The sequence below is a fragment of the Fringilla coelebs genome, assembly GCF_963513975.1.
Source record: "Fringilla coelebs genome assembly, chromosome: 20".
In the NCBI taxonomy this organism is placed as follows: Eukaryota; Metazoa; Chordata; class Aves; order Passeriformes; family Fringillidae; genus Fringilla; species Fringilla coelebs.
The window spans coordinates 11,335,782-11,347,049 of NC_140046.1; the positions used below are offsets into that span (position 1 = coordinate 11,335,782).

The window sequence follows — 11,268 nt, forward strand, 5'->3', positions numbered from 1 at the left end:
CCTGTCCCCCTGCAATAAAGGACTTGCTGTGCCACGGACTCCGCGTGGTTCTTCAGCCCCGGCGCCGCTTTGGGCACGGCCGGGAAGAGCCAGGACCTGAGAGGGGTGACACCGGAAGGCGTGAAAGCCGGGACTGGAACGGGGGCCAGGGGCTGGGGGGAATGAGGGAAGCCGAGGTTGGGGGCAAGTGAAGGAAGAGACTGTGGGGGGGGGTGGTCCGGGGTTGGGAGGAGGGGGGGTGAAAGGAGGTGCGGGCAGGGGCTAAGAGCTGGCGGGGGGTGATGGCCGGGACTTGGGGGAGCAGGGACTGGAGGGGGGCCGGGGTTGGGGAGCATGAGGGCAGGGACCAGGGTGGGGCGACGTAGGAGCTGGGATGAGAGGAGCCCGGGCTTCGTGGAAACACGGGCTGGGGTGTTCAGGTGCTGAGGGAGAGTGTTAGAATAGGGTCTGGAGGAGTTTACGGGGCTTTGTGGGAAGCAAGGGCCGAGAACAGGGGCTAGGAGGCGGTCAGGGGTGTCCGTTGCTGAATGGGGGACGGCCCGGGCGGAGGGTGCACTACCACCGCCAGGGGCCGCCCTGCGCGGATCACCGGGGCCGCGTATGCGCACACGGAAATTTCCCCCCTCCTGGCAGCGGCCGCTGACGCGGCGGCGGGAACATGGAGGCGGTGGCAGCGCTGGGCGGGTCGGTGTTGCCGGGTGCCCTCATCGTCCTCATCCTTGTCCTGCTGCTGGCGGTCGCGCTGCACCGCTCTGCTCCGCGGGAGACCCCCACCACCCCGCAGGACGGTAAGTACCGTGCGGTCAGTGGGGCACCGGGCAGCGCGGAGCGTAGCTGAACCGTACCCACCGATCCCTCCGCTCCCGCAGATCCCAGGGCGAACGGGCACGCCAGGCCGGAGGAGCCGCGGAAGGCGAAGCCGGCGGCGAGGGCTCGCAGGGAGAAGCCGCACCAGCACAGCTTCGCACACCGGCTGCTGGTGGCTGCCCTCAAGGTACCGCGTGTGCACGGGGCCGGTGCCTTCCCGGTGCTAATGCCATTGTGATCCTTGGTATCGGTGTCCCCCTCGATATGGGTGTCCCGCCGGTGCTCCGTCCCCCTCGGTGCCGTTGTCTTGCCGGGGTCGGGGCAGGTGTCCCTCTCGGTCCTGCCTGTGCCGGTGTCCCTCTTCCCCCGTCCGGTGTTGGTGTCCTGCTGCTCCTCCCCATCCCCTCTTGCGTCCTCCGTGACCACTCTCTGTCTGCAGGGCCACAGCAGCCCGGTCACCTGCCTGGACTTCAGCAGCAACGGCAAGTACCTGGCATCATGCTCTGAGGACCGCACGGTGCGGCTGTGGAGCACCCGGGACCTGGCAGGGCGGGAGCACCGCTGCCTGCGTGCCAACGTGGGGCTGGACCACGCTGAGCTCGTCCGCCTCAGCCCCGACTCACGGTACGACCGGACCTTGTACTGGTACTGGGATGTCCTGCAGAGCCACCAGTCTCATGGCCAAGCTGTGGTGGGATCAGTGGTGTTGCTCTGGGATAGGTGGAGGTAGCATCTCTCACTGGGTCATCATGATATCACTGATCCATGGCCTTTCCTGAGAGCAGCTGGCATTTAATCACAGAATCACAGTAGTTCGAGTTGGAGGAGACCTCTGGAGATCATCTAGTCCAGCTCCTGGTGGGTTAATGTGGTTTTCAGGGCAAATATCCCTGTGCCCAGCTTGCTGCCCCCATGGAAGGTACCTGTTGAGATCACTGCCAGCTGACTCTGCAGGTGGAATGTGCTGCTGAGTCTCTCCAGTGGTCAGGGGAGCTCTTGCTGGACGAGAAATTCGGCAGAAGAATGTCTTTTGGCTTTTTGGTCTCTTTTAGAAAGAGAGGAAGGGACCTTGTTTCCTGCTGTGGATAATAAATTTCATTCAGTGATGCAGTTGAGCCAACACAGGGAGAGAACTTAGTGCCCTTGTAAATATTTTTACCTGGCAGCATATCCCCCTTCCAGGTGCCCCTGAGTGACCTGGGCTGAGCTGGGGCTCAGAGCCTGTCCCTCCACAGGGCTTTTATTGTCTGGCTGGCCAATGCTGAGACTATTCGTGTCTACAAGATGACCAAGAAGGATGATGGCAGCTTCACCTTCACTGCAACTTCTGGGGACTTCCCAAAGAAGCACAAAGCTCCTGTCATTAACATAGGGATTGCAGAGACAGGTATGGAAATGAGCTGCTCGCCTCTCCAGATCAGCTTTGATTTCCTTGTGAAGCTGCTGGATTCAAAGTGTTGGAGTTTTTGGCATTCTCAGGGCTGTGTACAGCACCAGTACAGCACTGAACTTTGTAGTCTATTAATTTTTTTTTTTACTTAATTTGCTACTGACTGAACCAAAAGGTGTTGTTTGTCACACCAATAATATCCCTGTAACCAGCTCCCCGATATGCACAGTTTCTTAATTTACATTTTCAGGGATGCTGTTGCAAAGAGGTCTGGTCTCAATATTGAGAGGATCGCTGTTCTCTGGGCTGCCGGTCTCTCTTTAACCAGTCAGAAATCTCTCTAGTGAGTTAATATGGTCTATCTTGAACTTCTGGGATCATCTAAAACAGAGGTGGGGGTAGGTGGGTGGAAATTATATTTTAGTGGTGAGGGCTTTATGGATTAATGTGTCAGGTATGTGCCAGTGGCAGTTGGAAGCAGTTGGATGTGAGTTCACCTCTGTAATAGGAGAGCAGGGAAAATGTTAACTGAGACTGGAGCTGTGAAAGTGAAAACTTAAACCTGCAAAAAGTAGGTGGAAAGTAAACATGCAACTCCCTGCCTGGGCTGAGGTGGCAAAGGGGAAGTGGGAACAAGCAGGAGTCCAGCATGCACACAACCAGCAATCATGGATCGTGGTGTTGTGACTGGGATTCAGTTGCCTGCCTGCAATCCACAGCTTGAAAGGTGCTTATCCTGAAGCTGATTTTGGGCATGCAGGTCAGGTGGAATTTTGTTCCTGTTTATGACACAGCCCAGTGGGGCTGCACGTGGGGGTCCCAGCTTTGCTTGTGGGGATCAGGGTCCTGAGTACAGGGCACACATGGGCTCAGTGCCTCCTGCCTGCTCAGGAGCCAGGGGAGTACTGAGGCATAACCAGGAACTGAGTCTTCTGATACTGCTCTTTACTCTGTCCTAGGAGACTGACACTCCTTGGATTTTGGTGCTGCTGCTGGTTTTCTCCAGCTGCAGGGAGAGATTATCTTGGGGCTTCATTGAGTCTGTGGTAGTGTTAGGTCTGGGGGCTCTTCTGATCTTTGCCTTTTTTTCCCCAGGGAAGTTTATCATGACAGCTTCCAGTGACACCACCATCCTGATCTGGAGCCCAAAAGGCGAAGTCCTGGCCAGCATTAACACTAACCAGATGAACAATGCCTATGCCACAGTGTCACCCTGTGGGAGGTGAGTGACAGTGAGGATTCCAGGCTGCTCCTTCGCACAGGGGTAGCATCAGTTCAGACCATTGGCAGTTAGTTGCTATTGTAATGCAACTTTCTGAGGGTTCCACAGTTTAAAAAGGTATTTTGGCCTTCCAGGAGATGGAGCTAATGTGGGGTCAGGCACTCTTGTTTTGCCATCCTGCCTCAGCACTGCTGTTCCGGTAACCTGAGAACAGCTTTGGCCTCAGGTAGCAGGGGTGGGACAGAGTAAATGGCCTATGCAAAGAAAACAGCATTTTGAACTTGTCTGTGACCTCTTAAAGGTTAATTATAAAAATAAAGGTTTTATTTCTGGAAGATCTGTTTTTTGGGAAAATCACCTGCTGCTATAGGTTGATTGGCCTTGCTCCTGGCGTGAGGAGGTTGGGTATAAAAAGCATTTAGCTCTTCTGCTTTGACTGGAGAGTTTCTCATTCCTGAACTGTTCTGGTGCTCTTCCTTAGTGTTCCCTTTACTAGCCAGGTTTCAGGGAAAAGTCGAAATTCAGCTGACCAGACTTGAGTGCAGGAGTCAGGACAGGTTTGCAGAGCTGTGGCCCTGCCTCACTCAGGTTCTCTGTAAGAGGCAATCTGTGTCTCTGCTTATTCCTTCACACAGGTTTGTGGCATCCTGTGGCTTTACCCCCGATGTGAAGGTGTGGGAGGTAAATTTTAGCAAGAACGGAGACTTCAGGGAGGTGACCAGGGCTTTTGAGTTGAAAGGCCACACTGCTGGTGTACAATCCTTTTCCTTCTCCAACGACTCAAGGAGGTAAGTGTGTCTTACCTGCTCTGAGTTACCCTAAGGACTTGTAAGCTCATCTCTTCCAGGGTTCACCAGCTGCACCACTGAGCTGCAGGGGGTAAAACACTGCTCTGGGGAGCCAAATCTGGCTCATGCCACCTGTATATTCCCTGCTCGTAGGAATCTCATGTGGTCTAACAAGATCAAGTGCTGATGCTGCACCTGGATCAGTGTGGAGACAGATAGGCATGCCAACCCTCTCCCTTGGAGAGGTATCCCTTGAATGGGTTATGATAAGATCTTCTCAAACCCTCTTGGATTGAGAAGTCCTCCTTGGTCATGTGGGTTCCCAGCATGCTTTGGAAGCCCATGCAGATTTGTTGGGACCAATTGGTTTTTCCCCTTTTACCACCCCTGCTTTTCCCCATAAAAACCCCTGCTTCTGCCCTGTTCAGGGGGGAGCTGTTGTCCCTGGCCTCCTTGGCAGGTATTCCTTAGCTGGAATAAAGGCTACCTCTGCGGAATAACTACATGGCGCTCCTGTCTCTTTGTCCCTGTGTTGGCCAGGGTACACCTCGCAAGGCAGAGCTGAAATCACTAAGAGCTGAAATCACTGCTCAGAGCTGAATTGCCTGCTCCTTGCTGAGGTTACCCTGCGGCTGAAGGACTGCCTGAGACCCCTAGAAAGTTGTCTCTTGCGGGACCTCTCTCTGGGAAGGTTGCAGCATCCAGGTCGAGCCATCAGACTCCCAACTGGCTGCCCCAACAGAGCAGGGAAACTCCTGATATCCAAGATGGGGACAAAGAGACTGAGAGCAGCCTGGGAGTGCTGGTGAGTGAGAGGTGGACATGACCCAGCCCAGAAACTCCTCTTGGTTGATCCCGCAGCGCGTGGGTAACAAGGAGAGTGGAATTCTACCCCTCTGCCCCACTCAGGTGAGACCCCTCTTGCAGAGCTGCCTCCAGCTCCCCAGCACAGTAAGGACTTGGGGCTCCTGGAGTGAGTCTAGTGGAGACACCAACATGATCAGAGGGATGGAGCAGCTCTGGTATGAGGAAATGCTGAGAGAATTGGAATTGCTCAGCCTGGAAAATAGAAGGCTTCAGGTTATGAAATTGTGGCTTTCTAGGACCTGAAGGGAACTCACAAGAAAGATGGGACAGGGATTATTTACAGGGGTCTGGAATGACAAGGGGGAATGGTTTCAGACTGATAGAGAGTGGGTTAGGTGGGATATTAGGAAGAAAGGCTTGGTTGTGAGGGTGGTGAGGCCCTGCCACAGGTTGCCCAGAGAAGATGTGGCTGCCATATCCTGGGAAGTGTTCAAGGCTGTGTTGGAAGGGGCTTGGAGCAGCCTGGTCTGGTGGTAGGCTTTTTTGCTTTAGAAAAGGAACACGGACTGTACCTGTGTATAGATTCACCCTTCCCATGAGATCTCTTTCCACAGAGGTTTCCTGGTTCATGGGCAGGGCAGGGTAAGAGTTGCCGCCCTTTTTTCACACACTCACTGTGCTCTCTTGGCTGCAGGATGGCGACCGTGTCAAAGGATGGCACGTGGAAGTTCTGGGACACAGATGTGGAGTACAAGAAGCAGCAGGACCCATACCTGCTTCTGACAGGGCAATGTGGAGTGCTGGAACCATGCCGCATTGCCCTGTCCCCTGACGGCCGCACGGTCGCTGTGGCGGGTGGCACAGACATTGTGATGTACAACACACGGCGCGGCGAGGAGGAGGAGCGTTTCCTTGGCGTGCACAGCCACTGTATCACAGACCTTGTGTTTGACACCACCGGCCGCTACGTCGTGTCCTGTGGGGACCGTGCTATCCGTGTCTTCCACAACACTGCCGGGCACCGTGCTGTGGTGGAGGAGATGGAGGCCATGCTGAAAAAAACTGGGAACAAAGCCACGCAGGAGAGGCTGGAGCAGCAGATCTCCAGTGCTCGCAAAGCATTGGCTGCTATCTATGGCAAGAAGCACTAAACTACCTGTACAGCAGGAGGCAACTGTGCTCTGCCTTGGGGATGTTTTTTTTTTTTAATAACTGAAACAACAGTAATAAAAGAGTGCCCAGGTCCTTCCTTGCGTGTTCTGTGACAGGCAGGACAGGGCTGGGGAGAGTGGCATCTCCCAGTGTCACACTCTTGTGTTTCTCCCCCCCGGGCGATCATCAGTATCCCATGAAATTGATTGCTAAGCCAATGCCTACGAATTCTTCTGAGCTTAGAAACGGGAGTTGTGTGGATTTGGGGTAGGTTTTTTTTTTTTTTTTTTCCAAGAGAGCTGCCAGACCTCAATGTTGAATGTAAACGGTGGGGATTCTGCTGCAGTGGGTGGGCAGTGCTGTAACGGTGCAGCATAGCATTCCCCCGGCCCGGGATCTCAGGGTCCTCTCACGGTGGTGTGCAGCGGAACCTGCCCAAAAGGAAGATGGCGGTGCACCGTCGCCTCGCCTGCGCGTCGTTTCCGTGCCCACTGTAGGGCGTGTACGCCTGCGCAGGCGCAGCAGCCGGGGCGTGTCGGGCGTGGTGACGCAGGAAGCGCAGCGCGCGGGCGGGCCACGCAGGGCGCGTGCGCGGGGCCGGGTGCGCCGGCGGGTGCGGCGGGGCCGGTGCTGCGGGGTTGCGCGCGCCATGTCGGGGCGCTCGGTGCGGGCCGAGACCCGCAGCCGCGCCAAGGATGACATCAAGAAGGTGATGGCAGCCATCGAGCGCGTCCGCAGATGGTGAGGGCGGGCCCGCGGGATGGGGGAGGGCCCTGCCGCCTACGCGCAGCCAATCACCGCACCGCGGGATCCGACTCGGGAGTGCGCGCCCAACCAGCGGGTGCGGGCGGGGGGGCGGCGGCCAATGGGAGCGGGGCGGGGAGGGAAGCGACTGTGATGGGCGGTTGGTCCAGCCAGTCACAGTGCGGGGGGCGGGGGGAGTGCCGCGCGGTGCTGAACTGACGCTCCTCTGGGCCAACCGGAGCGTGGCGGGATGGCGGGGTTCGTTGCCATGGTACCCCAGGCCCGGTCCGGTCCGTCAGCGTTGTGTCCCGCAGGGAGAAGAAGTGGGTTACGGTGGGCGACACGTCCCTGCGGATATTCAAGTGGGTGCCAGTGGCGGACAGTAAGGAGGTGGGTACCGCGCGTGGAGATGAGCCGGGAGCCACCGCCCGCAGCCAGCCTAGCTCTCTTAACAACCCCCCTTAAGCTGAGCTCTGAGACTCTCCAAGCCCTACCGACCACCGAAGCCCCCCAAGCCACCTCTGAGCCCCCTAGTTATGCCGAAGGCCACCAAACCCCCCCTATGTCCTCTCCAAGTCGACTCCTGAGCCTTCCCCAAGCCAGCACCTGAGCCCCGCTGAGCCCTCCCAGCCCTGCTGAGCACCTTTGAGGCCCCACCGAGCCCCTTCTGCCCTATCGAGATCACCTGAGTGCCCCCAAACCCCTGATCCCGACTCCCAAACCCCACTCTTCTGAAGCCCTATGAGCCCCTGTCAAGCCTTCTTGGGCGCCCCCCAGCCCCAAAGAGCCCCTTCAGCCAACCTGAGCCTCTCCTGAACTGTCAAGCCCCCTGAGCTCCCTTGAGCTCCCTCCTGCTTCTGCTTGACTCCTCCAAGGATTTGCTTTACTCGGCGTCATTCCTAGATGGGCGTCAGCTCCTCCTCTCTTTCCTGATTGCCAGTCCCTTCATAGACACAGTTTTGCCTCTCACTTAGGAAGGTGCCCCCAAAGCCAAGGGAAAAGGCCAGCTTGAGCACATCCCTCTGTGCTTCTGGAGACAGAAGAGGGAATGGCTCCTCTGGAGCAGCATGTGTTTTTCTGACATTGTGTTTGTGCTTTTCTTTCTCTCCTCAAGAAAGAGAAATCCAAATCTAGTAGCAGCACGGCCCGAGAACCCAATGGCTTCCCAGCTGACACCTCTGCCAACTCCTCCCTCCTTCTGGAGTTCCAAGGTGGGTCTGGGCTGAGGTCCCTTCAACGTGGGGAAAGACTCCAAGGCTGTACAGCAGCTGGGACATTGCTGGTTCTGTGTGCTGCCAGTAGGGGGAAAAGCAGTGCTTGCCCCTGAGCACTGGTGTGGAGTGGAGAGCTATGAAGTTGAGCTGTGGAGTTGGGCTGATCCACTTCTGGATTGTCCCTGTCCAAACTGTTCATTTTTGTTGTTAGAGAGTCTTAATGGGCTGTTTCTAGTATCTTCTGTGGGAAGCTTCACAGCCAAATGGAGGAGTGGGGTTTCCTGATCCTCCCTTTCCATGCTCTCCTGGGGAGAGGCCAATAGCCACCTGCAGCCAAGCTTGCTTTTCCAACAGCTCCTTCCATGGACCTTAGAGTGAAGGGGAAAAGGCTATCCCTGACCTTGCTCTTGCTTTAGGCACTGCTGAAGCCAGGAGAGGCTTCAGCAGTGCCAGACCCACTGCTGAGGTAGTGTACACATCTGCTCAGCCCCCACTCTGTGTGTGGCTAAGGAAAATAAGGAATTTGCTGGCACTCCCAGGAGATGCGGTGGGGTTATGTTGCAGGTCTGCACTTTGGCAAGGTGTGTGCCAGGCCTACTTCCTCACTGGGAGATAGGTGCTGAGCATTATTCCTTGTGTTGCTTCACAGAGGAGGAACAAAACCATGATACACAGCAGGAGATTCCTGCTCTTGAATGCCCAGGGCCCTCCCAAGCTGCAGATGTGGGATTTGGCAGTGCTCATTCTCATTCCCAGGGCAGGAACATTCCCTCTCCTGTGACCAGTCGTGTATGTGATTCGCACTGTGTTCTGGAGGACTCAGTCCTGTGCCTGACAGCCATTAGGCTGATGTAGAACAGTGAATCCTGTTTAACTCTCTGGCCATGCTCTGCCTTCTCAGCAAGACCCCAGCTTGCAGTGCCACCCTGGGCTGCCTGTGACCCTGCGTCAAGGTGCTCTTTTTCACCAGGTGCTGTTTCTGCAGATGAGAACAGCAACCAGAGCTCCCTGTCTGATGTATACCAGCTCAAGGTGGACAGCAGTCCCAACTCCAGCCCCAGTCCTCAGCAGAGTGAGTCCATGAGTCCTGCCCACACATCTGACTTCCGCACAGATGACTCGCAGCCTCCTACCCTGGGGCAGGAGACCCTGGAAGGTGGGTGCTGGGCTGAGAGGGGAGGAGGTAGATGGGCGGGCTCAGGGAAGGCCCCTCCAGGGCTGTTGGTGGTCTGGTGGGTGGCCTTGGCACTACTGGAAGCTGACAGGGCATTGGGGACTTTTTTAGCTAGGTATTCAGTCCTGGGTCATTACTGACCTGGGTGCTGGGTCTGCATTTTTGTTGACCTCCCTGTTCTCCCCAGAGCCCTCCCTGCCTTCCTCAGAAGTGGCAGATGAGCCTCCTACTCTCACAAAGGAAGAGCCAGTCCCCCTTGAGACTCAGGTAAGGGAAGGGGGATTCAAACCATCTCTAAATGTCCATGGACCCAGATTGGCCCTTTGACCATTGTTGCTGCTTCTTGTAGCAGAAGCATCTTGGTGGATGGACTTGCTCTGCAGTCCTGAAACGCCCCCTGGGAGCTCCCAGAATCTCCTGGTTTCCTGAGCTTTGGTCTTTATCCCCTGGTTCAGATCAAGTCTTGAAGTGTGAGGGAAGGATATGGGCGTGTGGGAAAATGACAGTTCTGGCAGGCTCCAGGGCTGGAGTGGGTTCCCATTCCTGGTGCCCTGGGGTCTATGCATAGGTCTGTGCCTGGGCGGTCCCCAGTGTGACACAGCCTTGTCTAGGTGTGCGTAGCTCGGTATCACTGCCTGTGACCTCTGGCTCTTGCAGGTAACTGAAGAGGATGAGGACTCTGGTGCGCCACCTTTGAAGAGATTTTGTGCTGACCAGAACTCTGTGTGCCACACAGCCTCGGAGAGCTAACCTGCCTGGCCAGGCACTTTTGCCAGGCCCTTGCAGAGCCGCCTGGCCCCCCCAGGACCAGCGCTTCTCTTCAGCCTGCCCCTTCCCCAGTGTCGGGGCTCCCACCACTCTCATCAAGTGCGCCCTGCCCTGTCCTGCCCTGTCCTGCCCTGTCCTGCCCTGCCCTGTCCTGCCCTGCCCTGCCGTGTCCTGCCCTGCCCGATGGATGGGGCTACTGCCAGTACCTGCAAATTTGCCTCTATTTATTGGCTCCCTCTCTCCCTGCTCCCTGCCCTAGAGCTGGAGCTCTTCGCTGGGTGGGCTGCATGTGTGGGGGGGTTCTCCATGAGGCTCCCTGCTTTCCATGGTCCCCAGGACACTGGCAGATGTGGTTTGCCCACTTGTGGCTCCCCTGCCTGCCCTTCCCCTGGGTGCTGGGAACAGGAGAGCCACCTTCCACCTGCTCCGGGTGATGTGTTCACTCGGTTGTGGGAGCAGGTGGTGGTGGGTGTGGGGGGCAGTGAGGGGGCGGCTGGCAGGGACCCACTGGGACGCTGTGTGCAATAAGCTGCTAGTTTAAGCCATTCATGCTGGGAGAGAGGGGAGCGATTTCCCCTCCCGGAGGGCCGACCTCGGCTCTGCCTCGGGGCACAACTCCAGCCGAGTGGAATTTGCAGTCCCCCGGGAGCCGGCAGAGCAGGGGGAGCCGCTGCCCTGTGCTGGGGGGCCTTGCCCTGGCCTAGGAACCCGCTATCCCCAAGGTGGGAAAGGAAGCAGCCGGGTCCTAGAGCTCCCGGGAAGCGCTCCCGCCCTGGGGCTTCTGCCGCCCCCCAACACCCGCTGCCCCCCAGCCCCACTCCCCCCGCTGCCACTGCATGTCCCGCCGAGTCCGTGATCGAGCCTGGTGAAGCTGGAGGCGCGGCCGCGCGTGGAAGTGGAAAGTTATTTTAGCACTGAATAGAATATTTTTAAAATTAAACTGTTTGAAATACAGATGCAGAGCACGATGTCGGCCGGGTGGGGAGGGGCCATGCGGGAAGAGAAGGGAAATTTCTCCTAAACGGGGCCCTGTGTCGGCGCTCGCCGTCTGCGGCGCCCACGGAGCCGGCCCGGAGCCCGATTCCCCAGGAAGTAAGGTCAGCGCTCGGTCCCCGTTCTCCACACTTCCTGCCGGTCGCTGGCGCTGTCTGGAGCGGTCGGGGGACGGCCCCGAGCCCGAGACGAGGCGGCAGCAGCGCCCG

General features: G+C 57.3%; 2 protein-coding genes across 3 annotated transcripts; both read left to right on the forward strand.

The window, feature by feature from the left end:
• Positions 1-656: 656 nt before the first annotated feature.
• On the forward strand, positions 657-6,200 carry TBL2 (transducin beta like 2). Its single transcript, XM_084218938.1, has 7 exons — positions 657-788; positions 870-994; positions 1,247-1,431; positions 2,043-2,194; positions 3,293-3,419; positions 4,055-4,207; positions 5,709-6,200. Exons 1-7 carry the CDS (start codon positions 659-661, stop codon positions 6,163-6,165), a joined length of 1,329 nt encoding a protein of 442 aa, XP_084075064.1. The 5' UTR covers positions 657-658; the 3' UTR covers positions 6,166-6,200.
• Positions 6,201-6,715: 515 nt separating this feature from the next.
• On the forward strand, positions 6,716-10,977 carry BCL7B (BAF chromatin remodeling complex subunit BCL7B). 2 transcript variants are annotated; one of them, XM_084218960.1, is made up of 6 exons: positions 6,716-6,907; positions 7,225-7,300; positions 8,025-8,121; positions 9,095-9,280; positions 9,486-9,565; positions 9,956-10,977. In XM_084218960.1, the coding sequence occupies exons 1-6, from the start codon at positions 6,816-6,818 to the stop codon at positions 10,046-10,048; spliced, it is 624 nt and encodes a 207-aa protein (XP_084075086.1). In that variant the 5' UTR covers positions 6,716-6,815; the 3' UTR covers positions 10,049-10,977. The 2 variants fall into 2 exon arrangements, with proteins under 2 accessions (XP_084075086.1, XP_084075087.1); XM_084218961.1 differs by having other exon boundaries at positions 9,110-9,280.
• The last annotated feature ends 291 nt before the right edge of the window (positions 10,978-11,268 follow it).